The following is a 24,109-nucleotide window of genomic DNA, read 5'->3' as shown; positions in this document are numbered from 1 at the left end:
GCCGCGCTCCCAGAGCCCGTCGATGTTACCCGCGGGGCGGGCGGGGCTGGGCAGGTGCTGCGCTCCCGCGGACCGGGCGGGCGGGGCGCGGTGCCGTCCCCGCCCCGCGGCGCTGCCGCCGCCGCCGCCGCGGCCGCCGGGGCGCCCCGCGCAGCCACGCCGCGCTATAAGTGCGGGCGCGGGGCGCGGCGGCCGCCGAAGATGCGCTGGCAGCCGGGGCTGCGCGGCGCCTGGCCGCGGCCGCCCCGCGCCGGGGAGCGGGAGCAGCAGCAGCAGCAGCAGAAGAAGGAGGAAGAAGAGGAAGGGGGAGACGGCGGTGGCGCGGGGCGGCCGCGGCCATGAGCTGCTCGGACGTGGCCATGCAGCAGCCCGCCCCGGCGGCGTGCGGGGCGCCCCGCTATCTGGCCGCGCCCGCGGCGGGCTGCGCGCAGGTGAGCCGCGGGCAGGGCAGGGCTGCGCGAGTGGCCGCGGTGCGGAGGACTGGGAGGTGCGGGGTTTTTTTTGGGGAGGCCCCCCCTCAGCGGGTGCATGGCGCATCGCTGGCTGCCCTGGGCGGAGACCTCCGCCCCGGCCAGCCAGCGATGCGCTCCGCAGCCCCCGGCCTGATTTGGAGATGCGGGGAGCTGCTGAGGGTGCCCCGGAGCAGCGGAGCCTGGTAAGACCTTTCCTAACAAGAAAAAAGCATTTCCCCTCGAATTCTTGCATCTGGCGGGTGGATGTTGGCTTGCACAGCTGGCGTGGGGCAGGAGGAAAAAGTTATTTCCTTACTCCTCTCCCCCTTCTGTCGGCCGTCGTGCCTTCCTTGCTGACTCTCCCCGCCCGCCCCGTTTGCCGGCGCGGAGCAGCGCCTTAGCCCGGCGCGGTGCGGTGCGGTCCGCGGGCGCGCACACGGCGGAGCCTCCCGCGGGCGGGGACCCGCGCTGCTCCCCGCGGACGGGGCGCGCCGCGCCGCCGCTCGCCCCGGCACTCCAGGAGGATCGTCTGCGGCGAGTTTCCAGCTGAATTTGGTGATCAGATGTATTTTTTTTTTTTTTTAAGTGAATCAGGAAATTCTTATCAGGCTGACAGCATTTTTAGACTATGCAGTGCGTGGGTGAAGTGGGACTAATATTGACTTGGCCCTAATGTAGTCATCTGAGAATACATTTTTTGGTTGTTGCTGCATTCCATAAGGTTTTATCATTATTATCCATGAAGATTGTTTTCTCCGTACATGGGAAGTGACCCCTAGTATCAACTTGCCTGGGAGACACGAGTATGGGCTGAAACATTAAAATTCCGATCGTGTGTTGCTGGTTTTTTTTTTCTTTATTGTTGGGAGACAGAGCCCATTTGCAAAAATGATACCCCAGTGAACTTGTCCAGGTTGCTCATGTTCACTCTAAACGCGAGCTCTGGAAAACTTGTGAGTTTTGCCTCTTGCAGAGTGCCTTTGCTATGATTTTTTCTCTAATCTTGGTCAGAGCTTGCAGAAGCTTCCGTCTATGCAGTAATTTTACTTACGAAGTTTGTGTTTGGGTATCTGGAGGTCCAGTTCATAGCCCGTGTGCTTTGGAGGGAAAATGAATAAATAAAAACTATTAGCCTGATTCTCTGACTGAGAGACCTAGAAGTAGAAAGCAGCAATTGAAACTCTGCTGAACTTCCTGACATTTAACTCTGGAAGTGGTTGACTGTATTTCTCTTCCAGATCTGTAGAACACTTAGTATGGGGAAATACATTAAATGACCGTGTCACGTTCAAGTGCTAGTGCTTTTCATTTTTAAGCATAGGTATGAAATTTCTTCCTCTAAAAGCAAGGCCGTATCTAAAATGTTCTAGGGGCACCCTAATGAACACTGAAGTTTCTTGAAATTTTATTTTAAACAAACTGAGTTCTTGGGGGTTGTGCTGTTTAAGTAGAGCAAAGCAAGGCAAGAAACGTAGATAGCTCTGATAAGCCAGTACAGGTCTTGAGCTGGCACCATATATCACATTTTCACCTAAAAGCTTTCTAAACATGGCTATCCTACATGTTATTGACAGTTTAATTTAATGAATCCTGGTTGCACTGGTTTTCCTGACACACTTGGAGCTGAAGAGTCTTCACAAGCTACTTGGATGCCAGACTGAAAAGCTGAGCTGTTGTTGCTGAAGAAAATGTTGCACCCTCTACTTCTAACAGCTGCTAACTTAAGAGTGGTTTATATATCTTCTCTGAATCCAATGTTTTCTAAATTAAAAAAAAAAAGTAAAAATAGAATGATCTCCTCAAATATCAAGATTTATTGTTTGGGTAATGAGTGACATTTTGCAAGTTTCTGTTCCTTCAGAATTGTCCTGTCAGAGATGCTTAATTAACTGGTAGAGAACGTAATAAAAAGATGAAGAATCTGTTGCCAGGTTTTTGGTTCTTACACATGTGTTTGACATGTAAAACACTCCTGCACTCTTTGTGAGGATGATGACCGTTTTAAAGAATGTTCCTCTTCGCTGGAATAAAAACTGGTTTAAAAATAACAGTGAGGGAAGATGAATTAGTGGGATACCTTAAAAATAAGTCTCTGCATTGGAGATGATAAAATGGAACTCGCCCTTAAAATATCCAAGGACTCCACCAAGGCATTTTTCAGTGGCAGTGTACTGTGCTGGTGTCTTCAGTTTGTGTTCTGAGAGAGAAGGGCTCTTCCATGCTGTGCTGCTGTTGGCTTTCCTTTTCTTCTCAGAGCAAGGAGATGTAGGTGTGTCTCTCTAACTAAAGCCTGTGCATCGCCACGGGTATTTGTAATAAAGCCATCTCAAGTGTGTAATTGGTTATGCCTTGGACATCAGTTTTGTGTGCTTTAAAGAGCAAAGCAGCTCTTCAGCTGTGGAGCTCAAGTTCTGGGCTCTGGGATCTCTCTGGAGAGCCAAACACATCGTGTTTCTTTGGGTCGGGGCAGTGCCTGCAGTAAGACGAAGGGGGTTCAAATGCTTGTCTCCTTTTTTATTTTTTATTTTTCATGGAAAGTCTCAGACTGCTTTTAAATGGTGGACTAGTGTGCACCTGGGTTGTGCAGAAATGTTGTAGCTTTAGGGGGTGGTCCATCGTGCCTTTTTAAAGTTTCCCCACACTAAAGTTATTCCCGCATTTCTGTGTCTGTATTTTTTCCTCCCTCAAAATCAGCACAGAATTGATTTTTGCCTTGCACAGAAAGGCAGAATTTCTGGAAATGTAGCTTTCACCCGTCCTTAGCCAGAAAAGGACTTGCTGGCAAATTAATTTAGATGGGATTTTTTTTCTTTTTTAAGGCTCTTAGTGGACTGAAGCCTGAATTCCTCTTGAATGTTAATGGGAATGGAGGCTTAGCACCTTAGATCTTTGAGATTGCTCAAGTCCAGGGTGCTTGCTGGAGGGAAGTAAGCGAAACATGGATATATACATGCTCATATGGTGCCAGAATGAACTGATGAAAATGGGGTGTGGCCCTGATTTTACAGATAAATTGGGATTTCCGTGCTCCTTTGCCAAAAGACGGAGCGAGCGTGTGTCGGTGTTAGGATACGAACGTTGTTTCTGTGTCTGGTGGGGAGCTGTGCAGGCGTGAGGGTAAAACCCTGCAGACTGGCAAAATTAAAATGCTCTTTGCTGTCCACTTTGCTGAGGGGCTGTGCAGCTGGAATAGTGAGCTTTGGCTTTCCTATGGGTTGGGTGAGGAATGGGTGTAACGGAATTCGGAGCGGCTTTGGGAAGACGTAATTGGAGCAGAATCCCATTGTATTCCTGGCACACAGGGACAGCTTGTCGTGTCACAACAGGCTGGGCACAGCATGCTGCAGGGCTGAGGCTCAGGTAGGAGTCACCCAGGCTCACTAACACACCAGCTAAAGACCTTTGGAAGGGGAAGTTGCAGTAAATGGTAGTTTTGGAATTTCTCCATGGTATGTAGAGGCAAGCCAACGTCTAAGCCAACACCATCCTTGCTAAATCAAGTCTTGCATAAGGAGTTGTGATATGCTCAAGTCAGACTTTCTGCTGGCAGTGCTGTAGACAGACTATGTCCAGATAAGGCCTTGTCTTCATCAGCAGTTCAGGTCACTAACTCGGCTCTTCCTTCCAAACTGACAGAGTTGCAGACAAGGACAGGTCACATTTGATACTGTGTCAGCTGGCTGTGCCTAAACCCCAATTCACGTATTGCAACTTGTTTTTTCAGTGAGATTCTTTGCACCATGTGCCCCCAGCTTTTGAGGATGGGCTTGTTATACTGCTTATGCTGTGTGGCACTCTGCAGTGTCTGATGGCAGGTAACAGCAGAGTATGGCTTCACATTCAATTTTTGCCATTCAGATTCTTTCTCAGGGCTATTCCTTTGCTGTTTGCTCTACTAACTTCTCTGGAAGCTATATAACCTATGTAACTCATCTACTCTCAGATTCACAGGGTGTAAAACCTGGGTTAGGTCTTGCCCTATGTGTGAGGTTTTGTTGGTTGGTTTTGTTTGGTTCAATCCCATGAGACATCACTGATTTAAAAAGTTTGGCTTGCTTTACTCTGTCACTACAACAGTCATTCTGACTGGGACCAAATTCTATTTGATCTTCCTCTAGCTACATAAAATTAGACCTTTAAACTTTTAGGGTACCATCTCTGTTTACATGTACAGCAAAAGGTGTATAAATTCATTCTTTTTTCACCACTTCCCTCCATCAGTGGCTCAGCTGAAAACAAGCTCTCACCTTACTCATTTGTGTGGGTAGAAGTTACCGTTTCATGTTTTTAGGGCAGTGCCATAAACATATCTTTCAGGCCCAGCATTCAGTGCCCTGATTGCTGGAATTGTCTTCTTCCTTGAATACTTTCTGTGTTATCAATAGGAGCCTGCTTGGCAGACAGCTCCACAAATGGAGGACTGTCTGAGGATTTGCCTCGAGTTTGTTGCTGGAATTCCTTCTCAGAAGCTTATGTCAAATGACAGCCTTTTTCTCAGGATAGGGTCATATAGTGTTTCCTCAGCGTAGTTATTCTTTATTTTTGGTTCCTGATCTTTTTCTCATAATGGAAAATCTGTAACAGGTGGCCACAGGCACACCAGACTTTCATGCTTGGGAGCATAAAGGACCATATGCTGTATGGTGGCATGTATGGAGATAATAAATTGTAGGAAAAAACAACCAGTTTATGTGAAAAGTAAGAGCTGGTCTGAATTTTTGATTCAAACTTGGCTGAAGTGAAACCTTCTCTGTTCTCAAAGTATGGTTGTTCTATTTTGTTTTTGCTGTTGTTTTGCTGGCTACTAACTGGTTTCTGCTGGAAGTGAATTTTTTTTTTGATTTGCGAAGAGGAATGTTCTGACATTTTTACCAGACACTCTGGGTGAGACCCGGGACCCTTGAAGTCAGCTGGATTTTTGCCACAGGCTTTAATGTGGCCAACATTTCGCTGCATGAGAACAGTTTTGCTCGGTTCTGGGTAGGGTATGTCAGAAATTAACAGGAATCTTCAAGACAGGGATTTTGTGTGAGATTTTGGACTAAATGTTTTCTTGGTCTAAAAGTGCTCAGGAAGACAGGATAATGATTGTTTAGAATAAACTTCCTTTATAATATTCCCATATCAGCAGTGATATGCAGTTGACCTTCAGTTTCCTTTTGTTGTACGATTTTAAATGAAGGGTTTAGATTTTCTTTGGAATTGCCTCTTTGTGAATATATGAAATAAAAATAATAGAATATTGGTTGAAGCTGAATTCAGTCTGGGCTGTACAGCTCTATTTACCTAGAGATTGTGCCGTTTCAGCCATGAACTAGGATCTGTTATCTAAGGGATATAGATACTGAATTTCCCTATTTTCTGCTTAAATTCTGTATTCTGAATTTAAATTCTGTATTCTATGTTTTGTCAAAGGGAAGATTTTGGGTGTTTGTTTTGTTTTGTTTTTCAGAGGCTGCTTAATATCAATCTCTATTGTAAGGAAGGGAGAGGTATATTTTATGAATATATTGAAGTACTGAACATTGACAAGCGATAACACCGTGTTTGGTCAGAAAATACTCTTTGTAAAGATCTTCCAGATGCAGTAGGCTGCTTAAATATATGCTAGAACTGTTCAAATGAAAAAGTACAACTGAAACTGGACTAGCTGAAGTCAGTTACCATAAACCTACCCTGGTGTTTGTGGCTTTTTTGTTTTTGTTCCCTCACACCCCATATTTGTGGGACAAATTCATTTAGCAGCTGATGATCCTGCATAGTTTTCCACTCACACAACTGCAGTCAAAAATGCTGTGAGAAGGTTACTGTTAAGGTCAGAACAAAAATTAGAGGATTTAAATAAAATACCCTGTGCAAACAGGGTATTTTAGGTGAGTTGGGGGAAAAAAACACTCACATTGTCAAAGGATGTATACAGTGGAAAGGATATATTGCATACAAGGAAAACTTACTGAATAACTTTCTCTCACTGTAGTGTCTTACTTAAAGAGTTTTGCAATTACAGGCTGATAATTTCCTCCTGAAATGCAAATTAATTAGATCTGTGTCTGATTGTGGGCTTGCTGTTTTGAAAAATCTTTTAATTTAGAACTCTCAAATATATGCAATTTGAGTTTGCAATTCCATTTGCAAATAGCTCACTGCAAACCACAACTTTGCGCCGTAAATAATCAATCCACACACAAGGCCTTGTTCTTGTCCATCAGTCCTACTATCTTTTTTTTTTGTTGCATTAGAATTTTTTTTTTTACATTAAAAAAAAGTCAGATTTGGTGTTTTTGAAAGGAGCCAGTGCTCAGAGCATCTTGTAATGACTGTCCGTGGACTGGAGGGGAGGGAAGAGAGTTGAAATGGAAAATGAATTAGATTCTTAGGCTGTGGAAGGGGGAGCATTCCTGCGCAGAGAAGCGACTCTGGAGATAAGTTTTAATTTCCTGAGCTCCAGTCCCTGTATAGGAACATTGGAAGACTTCCTTCCTGATCACCAAGTCAAGCCAGGGGCTGTGTTAGCGGTGTGTGTCTGTCTGTAATTGCGTGCTTGTGCCTGCATTTGCATAACTGCAGCATCAGTGCAAGCACCTGTAGGGATGGGAGTCAGCTTTTAATGTGCGCTGCCTGTGTTCAAGGTCTGGCATGTAATGGACCTGTTTAGGTTTCTCTAGAGGATCTCTTTCATACTTTGTCTCTACTTAGAAAAAAAAAAGCCCAAGCGAAACCAAAAATGAGAAAAGCATCCTCCCCAACCACTTCTCCTGCATTTTTTAAGAGGATCTGAGTTGTGGTGCAGCTTCAGGAACGGCCAAGTCGCTGAAGTGGATGCGTTGCAGATTTCCAGTGCACGTGTCTCCTGTATGTGCATCGTTGCTAGAACTGTTTCTGTCTTACTGAGGTCTCAGGGGTCCATGATTACTCAGGCAAAAACCATGAAGCTCACTTTGAGCGATACCCTAGTAAGCATTTGGGTAACAAATATTAGGAGAACTTTCCTGAGATGTTTGTTTGTTTACAGAAGGCATGAAGCGCTTCCAAAAAAATTGTAGGTTACCTCAAATTCTGCACTCGCAAAAATATGTTTACAGCCTCAGACTGTTTTATTTTAGCAGTTCTAGTTTCTAGTAAAACTGCTTTATTTTGCTGTTTCCGTATTTTTGTTTTATTTATTTTTATAAGTGAATCCCAGCGGTTCTCCCATAAGTCTAAGTAGTATTGTGTATAACTTAGTGAAGCACAGATTTACTGGAAATCCAGGCCATTGCCTGGATATCCCTGACTGAAATAAAATTGCGTGCGTCCCTCACTGCAGTTTGTGCAACAGCATCTGAATTAATGGTATCACCGAGCTGCTTTGCATTTATCAGCTAACCCGCTGGAATGTCAGATACGTTGCTTAAGTTGCCATGAGCTTTAAGTATGATAGGTTTTAATTCCACTTGTCAATAGCTCTTTCTTACGGTTATTTTTTAAAATAACCGTTCATAATTAAGACTTTGCCCCAGGGCATTTATTTTGTACTACAGTGAGAGAATTTTTTATCAGATATGATTTTAAAAAGCACCAAATTTAAACGTATTGATGGTACACAAGGTCAGAAAACGACTTTTGATTATTTTAAAATTGTACAAGCATATTTATTGTAAAAATGAAACTTTATAGACTGTGTAGTTGTTTAACTTTTTCTATACAACTACTTCGGAAAAAGGGTAAAAAAGCCATAAACTTAAAGAGATTCTGATGGCGCTAGAGTGTTGCCAAGCAAACCATTAAAGATAAGTCAAACTGTAATTCTATAGGAATGCTATGAAATACTTCTGCATATGGACTGTAGTTGTTTTTGGGTTCCTGAAAGTGCTTGTGTGTAAAGTCAGCTGTGGAAATGGCTGGCTAGCTAAAAACTATGATTCCTGCAGCTTGACTGTTGTGGGGAGAGGTTTTTTTCCCTGTGAAAACAGTTGTAAAGTGGAACATCTGAAAAATATGTTCCATGCAAAATGGATCTTCACACACATTTATTTTGACATTTAGGTTTGATTTGAGAGAGCGAGAGAATATTCTGAAATAGCCATTCACAGATGGCTTGTGAGGGTTTTAGTTTTTTATATGCTTCTCTGTGTTTTTGGTTCAGGGTGGATTTTTCTGCATGTGTTTGCGGACTTGTCAATCCCCCTCTTCCCCCAGATCACATGTTTAATTTTTTATTACTTGATTTTTTTCCCCCCTTTCCCAAAAGCTGGTGTTAAAAAAAAAAAAGAAAAAAGAAAAAGAAACCCCTTCCACCCCAACCTCAAAACCACAACAAACCACCCCAAACCAACAAAAAAAATCAAGGTCTCAAACCCCTGACCAGCCCCCAGTCACCACCCCAAGGTATAACTTCCTGTGATAAAAATTCTGTCATCAGTGAGTGAAAATTTATGCATTTTGTGGATTTTGATAATACAGTAGAAAATTTTCCAGGAAGCAGGAAAGTCTCCCACCTTTACAGCTTCAGCAGTAAGTGTGGGGAATCCAGAGGGCCCTGTACACTCAGCTGGAGGAGTGTGCCCGGAGAAACCTGGTGCTTGCCCAGCTGGATGTGTGAAATGCACATGCTGTGTATCTGGCCACCCTTCCACGGGGCTGGGCTTGACCTCTGCAGCCTTTATTGATGGAATATCCTCCCCAGGTGGGAGTCAGGAGGGAATTGTTAGAGCCTGTCTGCTTTCTTTTGAAAGTATGGAGTGAAAGCTGGTGCAGATAAATTGTGGCTGTGGAACATGCCTGAGAAGCAGGTCCATCTCCGTGAGAGGAATAGAGACTCTTAAGTGGGCGCTGGTACTCTCTTTGTGGAATGCCCATGTGAAGTATCCAGGTAGTCCAAATTTAATTACAAAATGAATAATCAGTTATTCTGTGTATTCAGTTATTTTTTGTTAAGGAAACTGTATGTTGAGCTTCTGCTGAATGCCATCACTAATACATCTCTTCTTTGTTTTGTTTTTAATCCCAGAAGAAGTTAGCTGTGTACAACAAGATGCAGGAGTCTCTGGAAGTGACCCTTCCCAACAAGCAAGAGGAGGATGAGAAAGACCAGCCTGCCGAGATGGAGTACCTGAACTCTCGCTGTGTCCTGTTCACTTACTTCCAGGGAGACATTGGTTCAGTGGTGGATGAGCACTTCTCAAGAGCTTTGAGCCAAGCCAGCAGCTTCAATTCAGAGACTGCCCTTTCCAAGAGCAAGGCTGGGCTGAGTCCTCTGTGGAGAGGTAAGAGGGGCAGGAACTCTCTCTCTGTGGTGTGGCTTACTCAGGCTGCATCGCAGTAACATGCACTGCACTGCAGCTGAAATTCTGCTTCTCTGTGGAAGTAGAAAGGTCCCCCCTCCAAGAGCTGAGGAGCTTCTTCGGTTGAGTGATCTGAGGCATTAAAGGGGAAGAGAGCCAAAGGCAGGAAAGGAGCAGGCATCTTCTGCTCCTGCCATATCCTGTCTCTGCCAGGGGCTGGGAGGGAGCTTCACAAGCGTCTGCTGCGAGGTTGGAGGCTTTTTTTTTAGCTGCAAGTGTGAAACTTGGCCTGTGAGGCAAGAGCAAAGCTGTTTGGGGTGCTGGCCTTGGACGTGAAGGAAACCTATGCAGCCTTCTCGAGTGACTTTGCCAGGTGATGAGGATTTGTCCACGGCTGCTTTCCAGGTGGGGAGGAGCTAGTGAAGGATGGAATGCGCTGGGGGGCAAGCCCTGGCTCCTGTGGCTGCAGCCACGCAGTGTTTTCCTTTGCAGCTTGCTTGTGGGAGAGGTACAGATGATGTTATGGCTTGCTGGGTGTAAAATGGCCATGACATTACTGTGCCTCTAAGCAGGGAGCAGAAGTGTGGTAGGTTCTGCGAGGCATTTACTCGCTGTCCTAACGTCTACCACTTGTTGTGCACATAGCTGCTTATATACTTGGTATATATTGGTGTGACAAAGAGCAGGTCTTGACAGATACACTAGGTAGCCCTTAACAGACAAAACTGTCAAATTGGAAAAAGCGTGGCAGTAAGATGCTGTTTCCATTTTGCTGGATGTGGCAGTCTGGGTATTTTTTAAGATTCCCACAGCAGCATTGTTTCTGATCACATCCTTACGTGGACTGGCAGAGGGGTGCAAACTGAGCAAATGAGTGATGGTGAGCAATGGCCTTACCCTGGGCTGATGAGAGAGGTACTGTGGGATCTGAGCAGGAGCAGTGGTGTTCTAATCAGCGATGTGGAGGTGAGACTGCACTGATGATAGCCACAGATACTAAAGAGAGATGGGATATTTGGAAACTGTGAAGAGAAAAATAGCACAGAAGAACTTGCTTTCCAGAAGGATGATGACAAATCCGAGGAAGTTTAAGCAAAGGTCAGCACAAGTGGCTGGGGAGCTGGAGGAATTTATGGCTTGAGCTGGGACCATTAACATTAATGGGAAATTTTCCGTTGACTCGACTGAGAGCAGGATTGAACCTATGCTTACTAAAAAGGAGACTGGAGCGTTTATAAATGGCCCAGACAGGCTATAAATGTTTTAGCAACAGGATCAAGGCAGTCCCCAGAGACCCCATGCCCACAGCAAGCCCTCTTCAGCGAGCTTGGGGATGTTCCGTGGGTGTGGTTGTGTGTCTTCCCTTTGGCCTCAGACATACCCTGTTGTTTTTCCCCATCCCCACTCTGTGGTTTCACAACCATCCCCCAAGGGCTCTGCAGGGGACATGAGTGGCCTGGTGTGAGGGTTCTCCAGCCATGCTGCCCCCTGACCCCGTGTGCTCCATGCCCTCAGTGGGGAATGGAGGTTGGCGTGTCCTGAACATCTTCTGGGAATAAAGTAAGGAGATATGCCCTGTGCCATCCTGCACCTGCTGGAGGGGCGTGAAAATCCCTGGGGAGGCTGCTGGGAGCTGAGAGAGCTGAGGGCATTTGCTGCTCCAGAGAAGAGAAGCTGACAGGAGCTTTTTCAGAAACCTCTTAGGGCCTGATGTATTTCTGCTTGAAAACAAGGGGAAAGGACCAACACTGTCAGCTTGGTCTTCTGGTTTATGCACAATATCAAAGATGCTCAGTTGCAGCACACGAATGTGAGCTTGTGTCCCATTACCTAAAGAAGTTAAAATATCATTAGCTTGAGGTTCTTCCATAAATAACCTTCATGGGTAGTCAGAATTGCTGTCAATTTCTTACTCAGAGATAAATTAGAAAGAAAAATACTTTTTGCAATAGCTGTTTTGGGAGATTCAGGTTTCAGTGAAAAGTGTGTGAGCATGAACTGGCTCCCCAGCTCACTGCATTTTCTTCTTTATCTGAAAGGAGGGATTAGCAATGTTTTTGACTTCCTTTTTCATCTTTTTTTTGCTTGTTTTCTTTTTTTTTTTTTTTTTTAAGGTGTTCTAATAAAAATGCAAACTCTGATTTTATCATTAAGGTATTAAGGATATTGCAGAGGATTTTTTTGTTTGTTTTGAGGAGGGATTTTGCTTAAGTATAAAAACTAGAACCTGTAGTTCTGAAAAAAGCAAGTTTTCATCATTTGCATGTTGAAGCTACTGATCAGGTTACGCTAAAATAATTTGGAAAACTGATTTTTTTATAAAATATAGTTCTGTATGACAGGCTTGAGTAATGTGAATATTGAATTTTAGGTGTACCTGCCTGAAATCTGTTGCTGGTGCTAAAGATACCTTGACACTAATGTTACTGTAATGGTATTTTTATCAACATTTTTGTCCTTGCTGGAAGTCTTGGGTTGTTTTTCTATCTTACTTTTCTTTCCTCTTGCCTTAAGTGAGAGCTGATGTGCTACAGAAAGCTCCATACATTCTTTTCCTTTGTTCCAGTGTTTGCACTTCTGGTGTGTTTTCAGTTTGTGTTGTGAACATTTGGGTTGGCCACCGTGAACATTTGCATCAACCACAACTTTGTGGTCCCTGGGATGTTGCCTTGTCCCTGCCTCCCTGTACTTAGGGTAGGAAATTGTGGTAACTGTAGTATCTTTTTTGGCAGACAGTTTTTTGTGAAATGCCTCCTGAAAGGCCATTGAAGCACAGAGATTTTGGATTTTTATGTTTTTTTCTTTCTCAAGAGCAGTGTGGAAATGGCTGTTTCTCCAGGTTCCATGGAGGCCAGGTATCCCTGAGCACTTGGGGTGGGTGAAATTTTCCTGCATGTCTATGTGACATGGACTGAGCCTTTGTGTCCAGTGACAGGACTGACCTTTCCCAGTGAGAATGGCCCCACTCAGTGATGCCAGTGCGGGCTGGCCCCTGACAGTGTCAGGCAGCAGTGATGGCTTTGTGAAACCTGCGCAGGTTTGCAGAATGGAGATGACCAAACACGTTTGCTGTGGCCTGGACCTCCTGCATGACTGGTAAAGCCAAGCTGTTATGCAATCTGGGATGAATTCATGTTGGCAGATTCAGTGGTTTGAAGTGCTCTCTCCTGTTACTAAAGCTGTCCTGCAGATACTTTGTGGTTTTCTGTGCTTTTTTGAAGTGCAGAGCTTTGGATTTAGGGCTTTTCCATGCAGATAACAGCCAGATAGTTTTCAAAAACTCGATTACAGAGGTTAATTTTCCAGAATACTGGCAGATTATTGTCAAGCTGTGCTCCTCTGTTAACTAGTGTGGAAAACAACAGAGTGGACATGAAGTTTGAAATATTTTTTTTTTTTTTTTTTTTTTGTATCAGTCCGGCTGCCAACAGCACAAGCCATACATACTCTCCATCTCAGAGTAATCCCTTTTTACAAGGAATGGTTTACAAACAAGGAACAATACCAATTTTGGAGGAGTGCTAAGGCTTCTGTAATATGCTTGAAGCTCTCTGTAGTCTTCAAACATGAATTGCAATAAAAATTCATTGCTAAAAGCAGCCCAACCTTTTGAAGAAACCCATGGAGTGCAGCTTGCCAGATAAGTTTGCAGCCTCTGAAGCATTTTGGCAGAAAGCATCCACAACGTTTGTCCATGGTATGTTTGCAAAGTTTGTTTCCAATATCAGAAGTTAATCAGACTCAAAAATTGCCTAAATCAAAGCCAACTGATGTGTGGAAAAATTTCTATGATTTTAATGGATTTTAAAAAAGAGACACAAGTGTCCTAGTGATGCAGTCAGAAAACACTTTCAAGTTTTTTACTTCCAAAATATTTTTGTATAAGCAAAGTTCATAGGCAGGAGTGTTTGAAGAATCTGTTCATTCTCAATGGTGTCTTCACCCAAGTCTCATTCCAGCTGCTTATTAAACAAAGCAAAACAAAAGGTGATTTAAAAAAGAAAAAAGTACTTTTACAAAAGTTATGAGGAACAGAGGATTCCTTGCCTCATCAAATACTAAATTTCCCTGGCTTTATTCTCCATAGGCTATTTTTATGACTGCTCTTTCATCAGAGGTGAAGTTCTGTATTTTTATGTTTCCATCTTTGACCAAAAAAAAAAAAAAGTCCTATTGGAGCTGAGAAATATTGCATGAAGCAGTGCTTTCTAGCATGAGCTGGCAAGAGGATTGTGAGACTGGAGAAGCCAAGACTTTGCTACACATCAAAAACACTAACTGCTCCTTCAAAAGAGGAATTTTTAGAATGTGATTTCATAATGTGGAGGTATTGGAATCCATTGAAATATAACCTGGGCCCTAGCTGTAAGAAGCAGCAAGTCTTTTAGTTCCGACAAAAACCTTTTTGAGCTGCATAGATGGTTCTGCTTTGCTTGTATGATCCTATTGGGTAGAGGGTATCATGGTATATTCTATGAAGGATTGACATAAGCTGTGTTAGATATGACCTTTACCCCATCAAAGCATTAGCAATTGGTTTGAGAAAATCAGGTATTCTTTTAGCCAAATGTTCCCTTTCTGCAGTGTGAGCTGGTTCTCTTTCCTCTGAAGCATTTGCAGCCACAACAGCTGCCTTTCTAAATGATGTGCTCTAGTCTGGGCAGGAGTTAGTGTCTCCTCACAATTTCTGTACCAAGATCCTGAGAGGGCTCTGACTCTACAGCCTGAAGAAGAAAAATATTCTTGCTTTTGTATGTAAAAACCTAATGGGAGGGAATGAAGATGGGGGAGCCAGGCTCCCTTCAGCAATGCTTGCTGACAGAACAGGAGGCAATAGGCAGAGATTAGAAAACAGGAAATTCCATCTGAATACAAGAAAACTTTTTGTTTTGTTGGATTTTTTAGGTTGGTTGTTGCTTTTGGGGATTTGTTTTTTTTTTTGTTTTTTTTTTTTGAAAGGCTGCAGAGTCTGGAGCTCACTCAAAATCTGACTGGTCATGGTCCTGGACAACTGCTCCAGGTGACCCCACCTGAACAGGGGAATTGGGCTATGTAATCTTCCTACCTCAAATGCCCTGTGATTCTGTATTTACTGAGGCAGCTTGAGTTCAGCATTACAAACTTCAGAGAGCAGCAAATCATTGTGGGGTTTTTGTCATGGAATGTGTTGTTCGGCTTCAGTCACACTTCACTTCTTTCCTCCCCACCAGAAAGCTCGACAATTTCAAGCCAAAGGAGTGGATTCCCAACCTCGTTTTGGACCAGCTCTTACCAGCCTCCTCCTCCACCCTGCTTAAGCGGAGTGCACCCCGATTTCCCCGTGACTGCACCAGGCACCTTCCCGACACCGGATCCCAGCAGCTGGCCAGGACACGGCCTTCACCAGAGCGCCCCGCCTGCTCCCCCGGCCGCCTCCGAGTCCTGGCATTACCCCTTAGCGTCTCAGGTGAGCCCCTCGTACGCACACATGCACGACGTGTACGTGCACCGCCACCACCCCCACCCCCACGTGCACCACCACCACCACCACCACCACCACGGCGCCGGCTCGCACCGCGACCCCCGCTACGGCTCGCTGCTGGTGCCCTCGGTGCGCGCCGCCAGGATCCCCGCTCCCCAGCGTGACGTGACCAAGGCGGACCCCGCTGCCGTCGCCGGCGCTACCTCAGCCTGGGCCGGAGCCTTCCACGGGACGGTGGACATCGTGCCGAGCTTTGGGTTTGATACAGGTGAGATGGTTGGGTTGGGTTGGGTTTTTGTTGTTGTTGTTTGTGGCTTGGTTGTGCAGAGGTGTGAGCTCCCTGCAGCTGAAGCAGGGCTGGCTCTCAGAGCCATGTCCAAATGTATTTCCAGGTGGGAATCTCTCCTGTAATTGCTGTCAGGGCAGCTCTCCCTGCCTTCTGCTGAGAGACCTTTATCTGCCTTGGTCCCATTCAAGCCAGATGAGTTGTACCACAATCTGCAAATTTTGTTTGTTTCTTTTTATTTAAATCTTGTGGGAAAATATTAATTATGCTTCCATGAGGAAGTTCTCAGCTTGTTCAGCTAGATCATATGTGCATCCACCAATATTTATCTCCAATAAACTAATAACTTGCAGTACATGAGGACTGCATCTTGAGGTGGAACAGCTCAGCATTTCCTTCCTCTAGTAACCAGGTGTCACCTGGAGAATACAGGTCCTGATTGAGCTGTTCTTGCCATCAAACTAAATGTCTTTCTATAGGGTATAGGCAGAGCTGTGTGAATTAAAATCATTTTACTGCAAGGTCTGTAGTCTGGACTGCAGACCATGAACTCCATCTGTGTCTGTGAGCTTTGAGTGGCAGTCTCTTGTCCCAGTATCAGCAGCAGTCTGGCAGCCCTCAGGGTTTGAAGTCTCTTGCAGTCGGTGACTGACAGTTCCCAGTGCATCCATCCTGGAGCTCATGGGCCCCACTGAGGGCTCCTTTTTCCATTTGATATTTATCTCACCAGCAGCAATCCTTGCAGATTAGTACTTCTTAAAGACAGCATGTTATCTGATTAAGGAGACATGAGGTTTGTATCTTTGTTCCCTTTGCCTTTATCTATTTGTCTCCATTTTTGATAGCTCTCTCTGACTGGTTCAATGTGTGAGAACCACTTCTTTGCCTTGATTAGTGGGCAGGGGAACAAATAATGGATGGAGGAAAAAAGGCTGTTTCTTAAAGATGAAATACTATGAACCTAATTCAAATCTGTCCCTTCTCTTTAAAGCAACTGGGATCCAGTAATCTCCTCTAAATTCTATGCCACTTGCTGTCTTGATGTCAATAAAACTAAGAAAAAGCTTATCAGGATTCTTAACAGTGGACAATTTATATATAAATAACATTTCTAGCTAAACCAGTGATACAAGAATAATTATATTTTATGCTTTTGAGTACAGAATGATAAACTAACCAGACTGGGATCTTGAGAGTTTTACTCTGGGACAAACCCCATAAGGGGAGTGAGCTGCCTTCCCTGAAGCATGAACAGGGTGTCACTGCCACTGGTGTTAGAGACAAGCCTTCCTGGACCCAGCCCCAGCAGAGCCCTGGTATTTGGCTTAACCTTTTGGGGGTGGAACCGAGAACTGTGTAAGGAATTGTTAGTCAGGAGAAGCCTCTGCCTGGCTTAGGTACAAGTCCAGCCTAGACTGTGAGTTGTTTTTCTCTTTAAGAGCCAGTACCTCAAAAAGAACTGGGTCCTAGCACTGCCTTAGAGAACAAGCACAGCTTTGGCTTGGTGCTGCCTGCTCCTTGTGAAAATCCCTGTGGAGGGGGTACAGTTGGGTGCTAATTTTGTCAGGATCCTGATTTGGCAGTGCCTTGCATGTCATTTGGTTGCTCAGCGTGGGAGACAGTGGAAAAGATCTGAACTGTTAACTTCTGACCCATGCTTGCTTGTCTTATGTGGGTTTTAGTCTGAGTTCTTGTGGGGAAAAAGAAAGAGGGGAAACGTGTGACTGGTTTGAAGAAACAGAATCTCAGCAGACTAATGTCTCACTAGTTTGAGACTATTCAAAAGGGTCACACACTGAAACACAACAGCAAAACCCTGTTAGGCAGCCCCAGTTTTGGAAACAAGGGTGCAAGCAATGAAACACAGCAGGCAGTGAAAACCTGTGACATTAAAATTATTTGCTCTCTTCCTCTGCACACTCATCCCCCCTGTGCTTTCCAAGCAGAGGCTTGCTAGGAAGGGCAGGAAGGCTGAGTTTCCTTTTCAGCCTTGCCAGCAGCTTGTGCAGTTGGGACAAATAGGTTATGGGCACTTGAGGCGTGGAGAGAAGAGGGAGCTTAACTGCCTCAGGGTTTTGTGTGCACATCCAGCAGAGTCATCCTGGGAAAGTGTGGGGAGAGGAGGGCGTTGCTCAAGTACCACATGGAGTCACATCCAGCACCTGCTTCATGCACACTTCAGGGAAAGCAGATTTTTCTGGATAAATCTCCACATCATACAGCATTTCATTACATTTAACTCCAATGTCAAAGAGCTATCTCAACAGACAGGCTACAAACTCAAGGGCCTGGCTTTTAGTGACATAAAAAGTGCTTTCTCCGGAGTAGGGTAAGGACATAGTGGCAAGAATATGTCAGTTCTGAAAGTGTTTGTTCATATATCCTTCAAGAAAATAACCTGTGGAGCTGTCAGTATAAAAGATTCCATGAGCTTCAGGTGATTTATGTTAAAGAAGTTCATTTGGTCTGTACCTGGACATTGCCTTTTGGAGTCCTTCACTTACAAACTGATGCTCCCTCTTCTTACCATGGGCCACATTTCTTGTGCTACTGTCACATGGATTATAGGAACATCTGCAAAATTCCTCATGCTGAATTATGTGGAATGATAGTGTTGGGATGGGGGCAGGCTGGCTGTAATCTTACCCTCTTCCAGCTACATTGTTACATCTCTGCCATGCCAAGCCAAATAATCGATCTCATGAATGGATGATGCTGAATCACTTCAGAGGTTAAGAGGAGGTTCCCACTGCATGCATGATGTAGTTTGGGAATTTATGTTTCAGAACACATTGTGTGGGACATCAGCACAGCGCCCTTCACAGAGCTGACAAACTATTGATCTGTCTGGCACATCTGTTTGAACTTCCATGGTCCTGTTTTAGGGGATGAAGAAGGATTTAGCTACCTGATTGCCATTAAATGTGGCTTGATCCTCACGTTGTAGGCTGCAAATTAACCCTTTTAGAAGCTTCTGTATCAGTCCAAGTGCAATTAAAGAAAGTGCTGGTCTGCATCAAGAGCTATTAAAACCTGCTAGGTTTGTGTCTGTTGGTGTGTAGTGTCTATCCAAAGTGCACAAGGTACAACGCTCAATAGAAGAGTACATTTCATGTCAAGCATTGATATAAACATGTTGGAATAAGCAGAGGTTGTTTGGTTTTAGGGCTCAGTTCTTTGCCCTGCTGGTGTCAAGCAAAGCAAGGTCGGGCTGTCACCAGCTCTGCATGTGGCTCAGGGCTGCAGCTGTAATCCAGTGTCACCACTAAAGCTGCCTGCTTGTGCTTAAGCCACGTACAGCGTTTCAGATCAGGGCCTGGGGAGGGGAATTTCTGTCTCACAGTGTTGCTGGTGGTTGTAGCCATCAGTGCTTCCCTCGGGAGCAGGGTGGGAGGTGTCCTGCACCCCAGGCCCTTCAGGTGAGCCGTGGAGTTTGGCTGTGCTGCAGGAAGCCCATGGAGGGAGCAGAACAGGGCATCTTGTCCTTGCCACTGCAGAGCCTAGGAGGATATCCTGTCCTGCTGTGGGACAGATGTGCTGGAGGAGGCTTCCTGCAGCCCCAGCACACTAAAAGCAAAGCAGGACTTTGGCATGAGTGATGGCTGTAAATCTATTAAAATTGAGGTATACATTCTTTATCTGGTAAAGTTATGCACATTGAGGTGAGTAATTTCAAATTTAGGTGAATTAATCACCATCCTTTAGTCCTGGTTTACTAAAATTCCCTTTTGGAAATGCCTGTATGTCAGTGTGATACATTGAATTTGGAGTTTGAGGGGCCAGTCCGATCCCTTCTGTACGTTTGTCGGTGTTCACACACATCCCACAAGTTTGTCACAACTCGTTAGATTTGCTTAGATGTTCCCACAGAATCTGCATAATGTTTGTGTGGCAATTAGCTCTAATGTAGGTGGCCCACAGAAGGGGAATTTTGCTGGAGTGGAAGTGCTGGGTCGTGCAGTGCAAGTGAGGATTTCCTTGCTGAAAGGAAAGCACTGCAGGTGGAAGCTCTGGGTGAGTAGCCAGCCTTGGATTCAGTGTTAGGACTGCAGATGGCCTTGCCTTGAAGGAGATAGGAATATAATGAGGAGAAGGCATGGAAAGTATTCCACATGCAGTGCTGTAAATAGGACAACTTTGTTTTTTTTGGATTGTTTTCTCTTGCTGTTTAGAGTCTGTAGCTATAACTTAGACCTCCTTGTTACAGTTATTTGTGTCTTGCAAAGACACCTGCCTAGGAAGGTGCTTGTTCAGCTAGTTATTCCCTTCCTACCACTTGCTGCTGTCAGGTGGAAGAAGATCTCTTAAACATGTGTGTGTGTCATTTTTTTAAGCTGCCAGGAGCCATGTAACCTGTTTCTCTTCTTACAGGCTTCCACGGCCTCTGGTGTCCTTTAGTGGTCCACTGGTGAACTTAAATGACTTCTTTATGCACTGAGAGGATTCTGCTCTCTGACTTTTTTTTTTTTTTTTTTTTTTTTTTGGAGGTCATCTTTGTTTAAAAAAACTGTAAGCAGTGAGGGAAAAATAGCCCCAAATTGTCATCACTAACTTTGAAGGGAGCTAACAGAAGTTCATTATGACTGTCTGTGTATGATGCTGCCAGGGAAACAAACAGCTCTTAAGCAACAAGGAGACATCTTCATTGAATAAAGAGCCTCTGAACATGTTTTTATAGGCATGCTCTAGCTGAGGGATATCCCAGTTTTTCCAATCTGCAGAAACAGGTACAAGTGCATGTGAAGAGGAGCAGAAAGCACTAAACAAGGTTTGGTGCACCACACCCATGGGCTCTGCTTTCCCTTTCTCTTCACTGCTGGACACACAAGTGTTTGTACCCTGCTTGGGAATCCTCATAAGGATAGAGCCATATGCTCTCATCTTTTATGGGAGTGCTAATTGCTTTGCAGCTCAGCTCTGAAATGTTGATCATCATTAAGTATTTAACTGTTTATAATCTTAAAGCAAGGAGGTAGTTCTCAGATCTGAACCTTCCATGCCTGTTAGGCTTCCTGAAAACTTAGGGGTCTTCCTCCATATTCACTGTGTGATTGGATTTGGAAATGAGATCCATGCCTAGCACGTGGTTAAACATCAAATGAACACAGAGCTCTGGTGGTTACAACATCACAGAGGTCTGGAGTTGCACTTATTTACATTAGTGGTGAAATTAACACTAAAATCTTAGTGAGTCAGGTGTCTTGGTACATTGCATAGGGAGAATGATGACTTGTAGTGGGAAATGTACCTTCATTTCATGGAATGTGATTTACTTGCCTCAAAACATCAAAGGGCACGTTTTAAATCATTGAGACTTGAGTGCCTTACTACCTCTGAAAATACATGCCTGGATCTGCATCCTTTTCTTTCCCTATAAATGAGTAAGAATGTATCTTTGAGAAATTTAATCTGCACCTGCCCTGCTATTGTTTGGATTTGAGGTTTATGCCCTGTTAGGTGTGAATCGAGAGATTGGAATCCTCTGGAGCAGAGAAATCCCAGATTATAATGCAGGTTCCAAGTCTATAATGCTAGAGCCACAACATAGCACCACATTTATTAGATAGTCCTCACTTTTTTTACAAAGGAAAATGTTAGAGGAACTCATAACAAATGCAAGCTGAAAACCATTAATTTTTCCCATGTGGAAGCACTAGCCATTCTTGGCTGAAAATCTTGCACTCAGTAGGTGAAATTATTTGAGGTTTTTTGCCTGCTGCAAGAACATTTTCCCCTCTCTCCTCTGCAAGGTGAAATGCCACAGAACCTGTGAAATCCTGAAGTGTCCCAGGCATTTTCTAGAGGAGATGGTGTCTGTGGCTGGACCCTGCCTGGAAATACTGCTCTGCTGCCTACTGGATTGATGCAGACCTTTATGGAGGGTTTTTTGTCTCCATGCCATCTTCCACATGAGCACAAACCAAGGAAGCGCATGCAGGAATTTTATCACCATTTCTGAAATGCTTGAGCCACAATTCAAACTTCAATATGGTTTAATTTTACCCCTCATAAACTAAAAGGTTTGGAGCAGTAACACTGTTGCTAACAACTCCTATAAACTGTTAAATTGTCATTTGTTTTTTTTTTCTAATTTTTTTTATTCAAAACTTGTTTATTTCAGTTGCTTGGGGAGGAGGAAGAAGAAACCATCTGATTTATTAAATATTTATTAACATTAATTATTTTCCTTTTCTTTTCTGAAATGTAGGTCTACAGCATCAGGACAAGAGCAAGGAAGCTGCTTGGTTCTGAGGTGCAGAGAAATTAAGACCAGCTAGAGCTGGAGTCAGCAGAGCTGGGCGGGTGATGCAGCAGTGGTTGACTCCTTCTGCGTGGAGCAAAGGACACACATGAAGATGAAGAGCCAACTATTCTGGTTTTGCTATTGAGCCTTTTATTTGTAAGGCCGTTTTTGGGTCCCACAGTGTTGGGAAAAAAAAAAACAGAAACCTAACTTTTCTTTCTTTCCTCATCTGAGCCTGCTGCAGCTGGGCAACCTAACTCCTTTCTGCTCCTTTAACAGTGTTTTGTTTTGTTCAGCTTGATATTTTTATGAACAGTCTCAATAGTCAGGAAAAAGACTCTCCCTTGACTACAGTGCGCCTTCTTTCAGGAATACAGTATTTTGTAGCTCTTTGTGCATCTATTTTTGTAGAAATACAGAAAGTTTGGGTAAGGATCGATGGGCTATTTTAGGATGACATATTTTTTTAAAAAAAATTGTAAAATTGTTAAGTTCTGTTTAAAGAACTTGCTCTCAGAGAAGCACTGGCAAAAATGTATAAAATGCTATTTTTAGATGTCTGTGATGTGTTTGTGCATTTTGGGTTTTTTTTGTTTGTTACCTCAAATGTCTGTTTCTTTTCTTTTTAAAGAGCTAAATTCCTTTGCTTCCACATTACTAGATTCTGATGTTTTTGTCCTTTTGTTCTAGCTTAAGCAAGTATAATTCGCACCTGAAGTTTCAGCCAAATATTTTTTTCCTGGTGTTAGATCATAGTAAAAGTGTTTTTGTTTTTCTTGACTCTAAAGGTGGCTTTGTGCTGTGCTGATTGTCAGACGCTCGCAAACACCTTTAGCATAGAGCAAAGCTTGAGGTTACAGCAACTGCATTTCCAGCCCATCCATTCTTTCAAAATGGACCAAATACTCTTAAATCAGACACGAATATGGGCCTCATCTATGACCCATTGAAGCTGTTGAACACAGTTCCCCGTGGGTTATGGTGCAGGCCCTCATAGTGCTCATAAATATCAGCACAATCTTACAGGCAGGACTTTCAGCTAAGCCATTTCAAGGTGGTTACTTACAACATCAATATTCAGGGAAAATGAAAAGAAAAAAAAAAAAATCCAGGTTTATAAAAATGTGTGGCTTGTGGAAACAAAAGGTTTTCAACTGGCCTGAGCAGCTCAAGGAGAGCACAAGGAAAAAAAACTCCTGTTGACCTCAGGCTGTGTTGCCTGGGCTGGGCTGTGCCGTGGGGCTCGCGGGAGCCCAGCTGCAGCGCTGCATTTCGTAACCGGCTGGGCCTGCATGCGCTGGGGCCTGGCAACAGCAGCGTGGCCACGTGGAGCCACAGCCCCTCTGCTCGGGAAACCCCCCTGGCCTGGGCCTCGGCTCTGACTTGGCAATAAAGGCTTTGGTTGGAGCCAAGGTGGGCGCCATCAAATCCTGAGTAAGGGCGGCGAGGTCGCCGTGGGCCGCAGCTGGGTCGGCGTCTGTGCCCAGCCCTTGGGGACTCCAGCAAGGATCAGCGAGTGCTTGGATGGGACTGAGGGGAGCCCAGGGTCGGCACCTGGGTTGCTGGGTCCTGGCTGTTGCTTGGAGATGTTGCCCTTCTGCTCTGTGCACGCAGCGTCCCTCTGTAGTATTTCCTAAGGCTCTTAAAAAGCATCATATTTCTGTCACCGCTGCTCTCAGACATCTCGTGTTTGAAAGACACGCCGGCCAAGTGGAAAAACCAAGATACAGACACATGGCTGAGATAAGAAAGAGTTTAATTTTAAGGCACTGAGCATTGTGAGTGTAGTTTTGTCAGGTGGAAACCACATGGATCCGTGTGTGAAAGGGGAGGGGGGCGTTGGGAAGTGCCTGCCACTCCGAGGTTCCCTGCACTGCTGCTTCCCTCCAGGCTGTTTGAACTTGATCCTATGAGGTGTTGAGCGTTCTCCCTTGTCAAGGAAGAGGGCTTGACATGCTGGCACTGGAGGTATTAGGATTATATCACAATTTGGCAAGACCCTTAAGTCTCTACCTTGCTGATTTGAAGTTTGAGACAATGTATAAATGCTGAATGGACTATGCTTAAATATTGCTTTAAAGTAATAAGGTTGTAGTCTGTGTTGGGATGATGAATTAAATGTGGTGGGGGTTTTTTCCTCATCTTTGTAGTCCATCAGTATTTCTTTCTCTCAATAAATTTCACTCTCATGACAGTTCTCTATATTATTGCTGCTCTGGTGGAGCTAGCTCCTCAATTTGTCAATAAATTCATAATGCAGTGGGAAAACTGTATGGGAGGGAATGGAGTACCAGCTGCCACAGTTCACTTTCTTATCAGGACAGTACAGTTCAGGAAATACTTCAAGAAAAAGAGTTCTGACTTAGGAATGTTGATAGTATTGGAAACACTGGGAGGAAAAAA

General features: G+C 44.4%; 1 protein-coding gene across 3 annotated transcripts; it reads left to right on the top strand.

The window, feature by feature from the left end:
- Positions 1-338: 338 nt before the first annotated feature.
- Positions 339-23,903, top strand: VGLL3 (vestigial like family member 3). 3 transcript variants are annotated; one of them, XM_053971621.1, is made up of 4 exons: positions 339-431; positions 9,442-9,697; positions 14,926-15,444; positions 21,671-23,903. In XM_053971621.1, the coding sequence occupies exons 1-4, from the start codon at positions 339-341 to the stop codon at positions 21,712-21,714; spliced, it is 912 nt and encodes a 303-aa protein (XP_053827596.1). In that variant the 3' UTR covers positions 21,715-23,903. The 3 variants fall into 3 exon arrangements, with proteins under 3 accessions (XP_053827596.1, XP_053827597.1, XP_053827599.1); XM_053971622.1 differs by having other exon boundaries at positions 405-431; positions 9,445-9,697; XM_053971624.1 differs by lacking the exon at positions 339-431 and adding an exon at positions 623-655 and having other exon boundaries at positions 9,445-9,697.
- The last annotated feature ends 206 nt before the right edge of the window (positions 23,904-24,109 follow it).

This window comes from Vidua macroura, chromosome 2 (assembly GCF_024509145.1).
Source record: "Vidua macroura isolate BioBank_ID:100142 chromosome 2, ASM2450914v1, whole genome shotgun sequence".
In the NCBI taxonomy this organism is placed as follows: domain Eukaryota; kingdom Metazoa; phylum Chordata; class Aves; order Passeriformes; family Viduidae; genus Vidua; species Vidua macroura.
The sequence above is the reverse complement of the archived record's forward strand: the minus strand, read 5'-3'. Positions and strand labels throughout refer to the sequence as shown.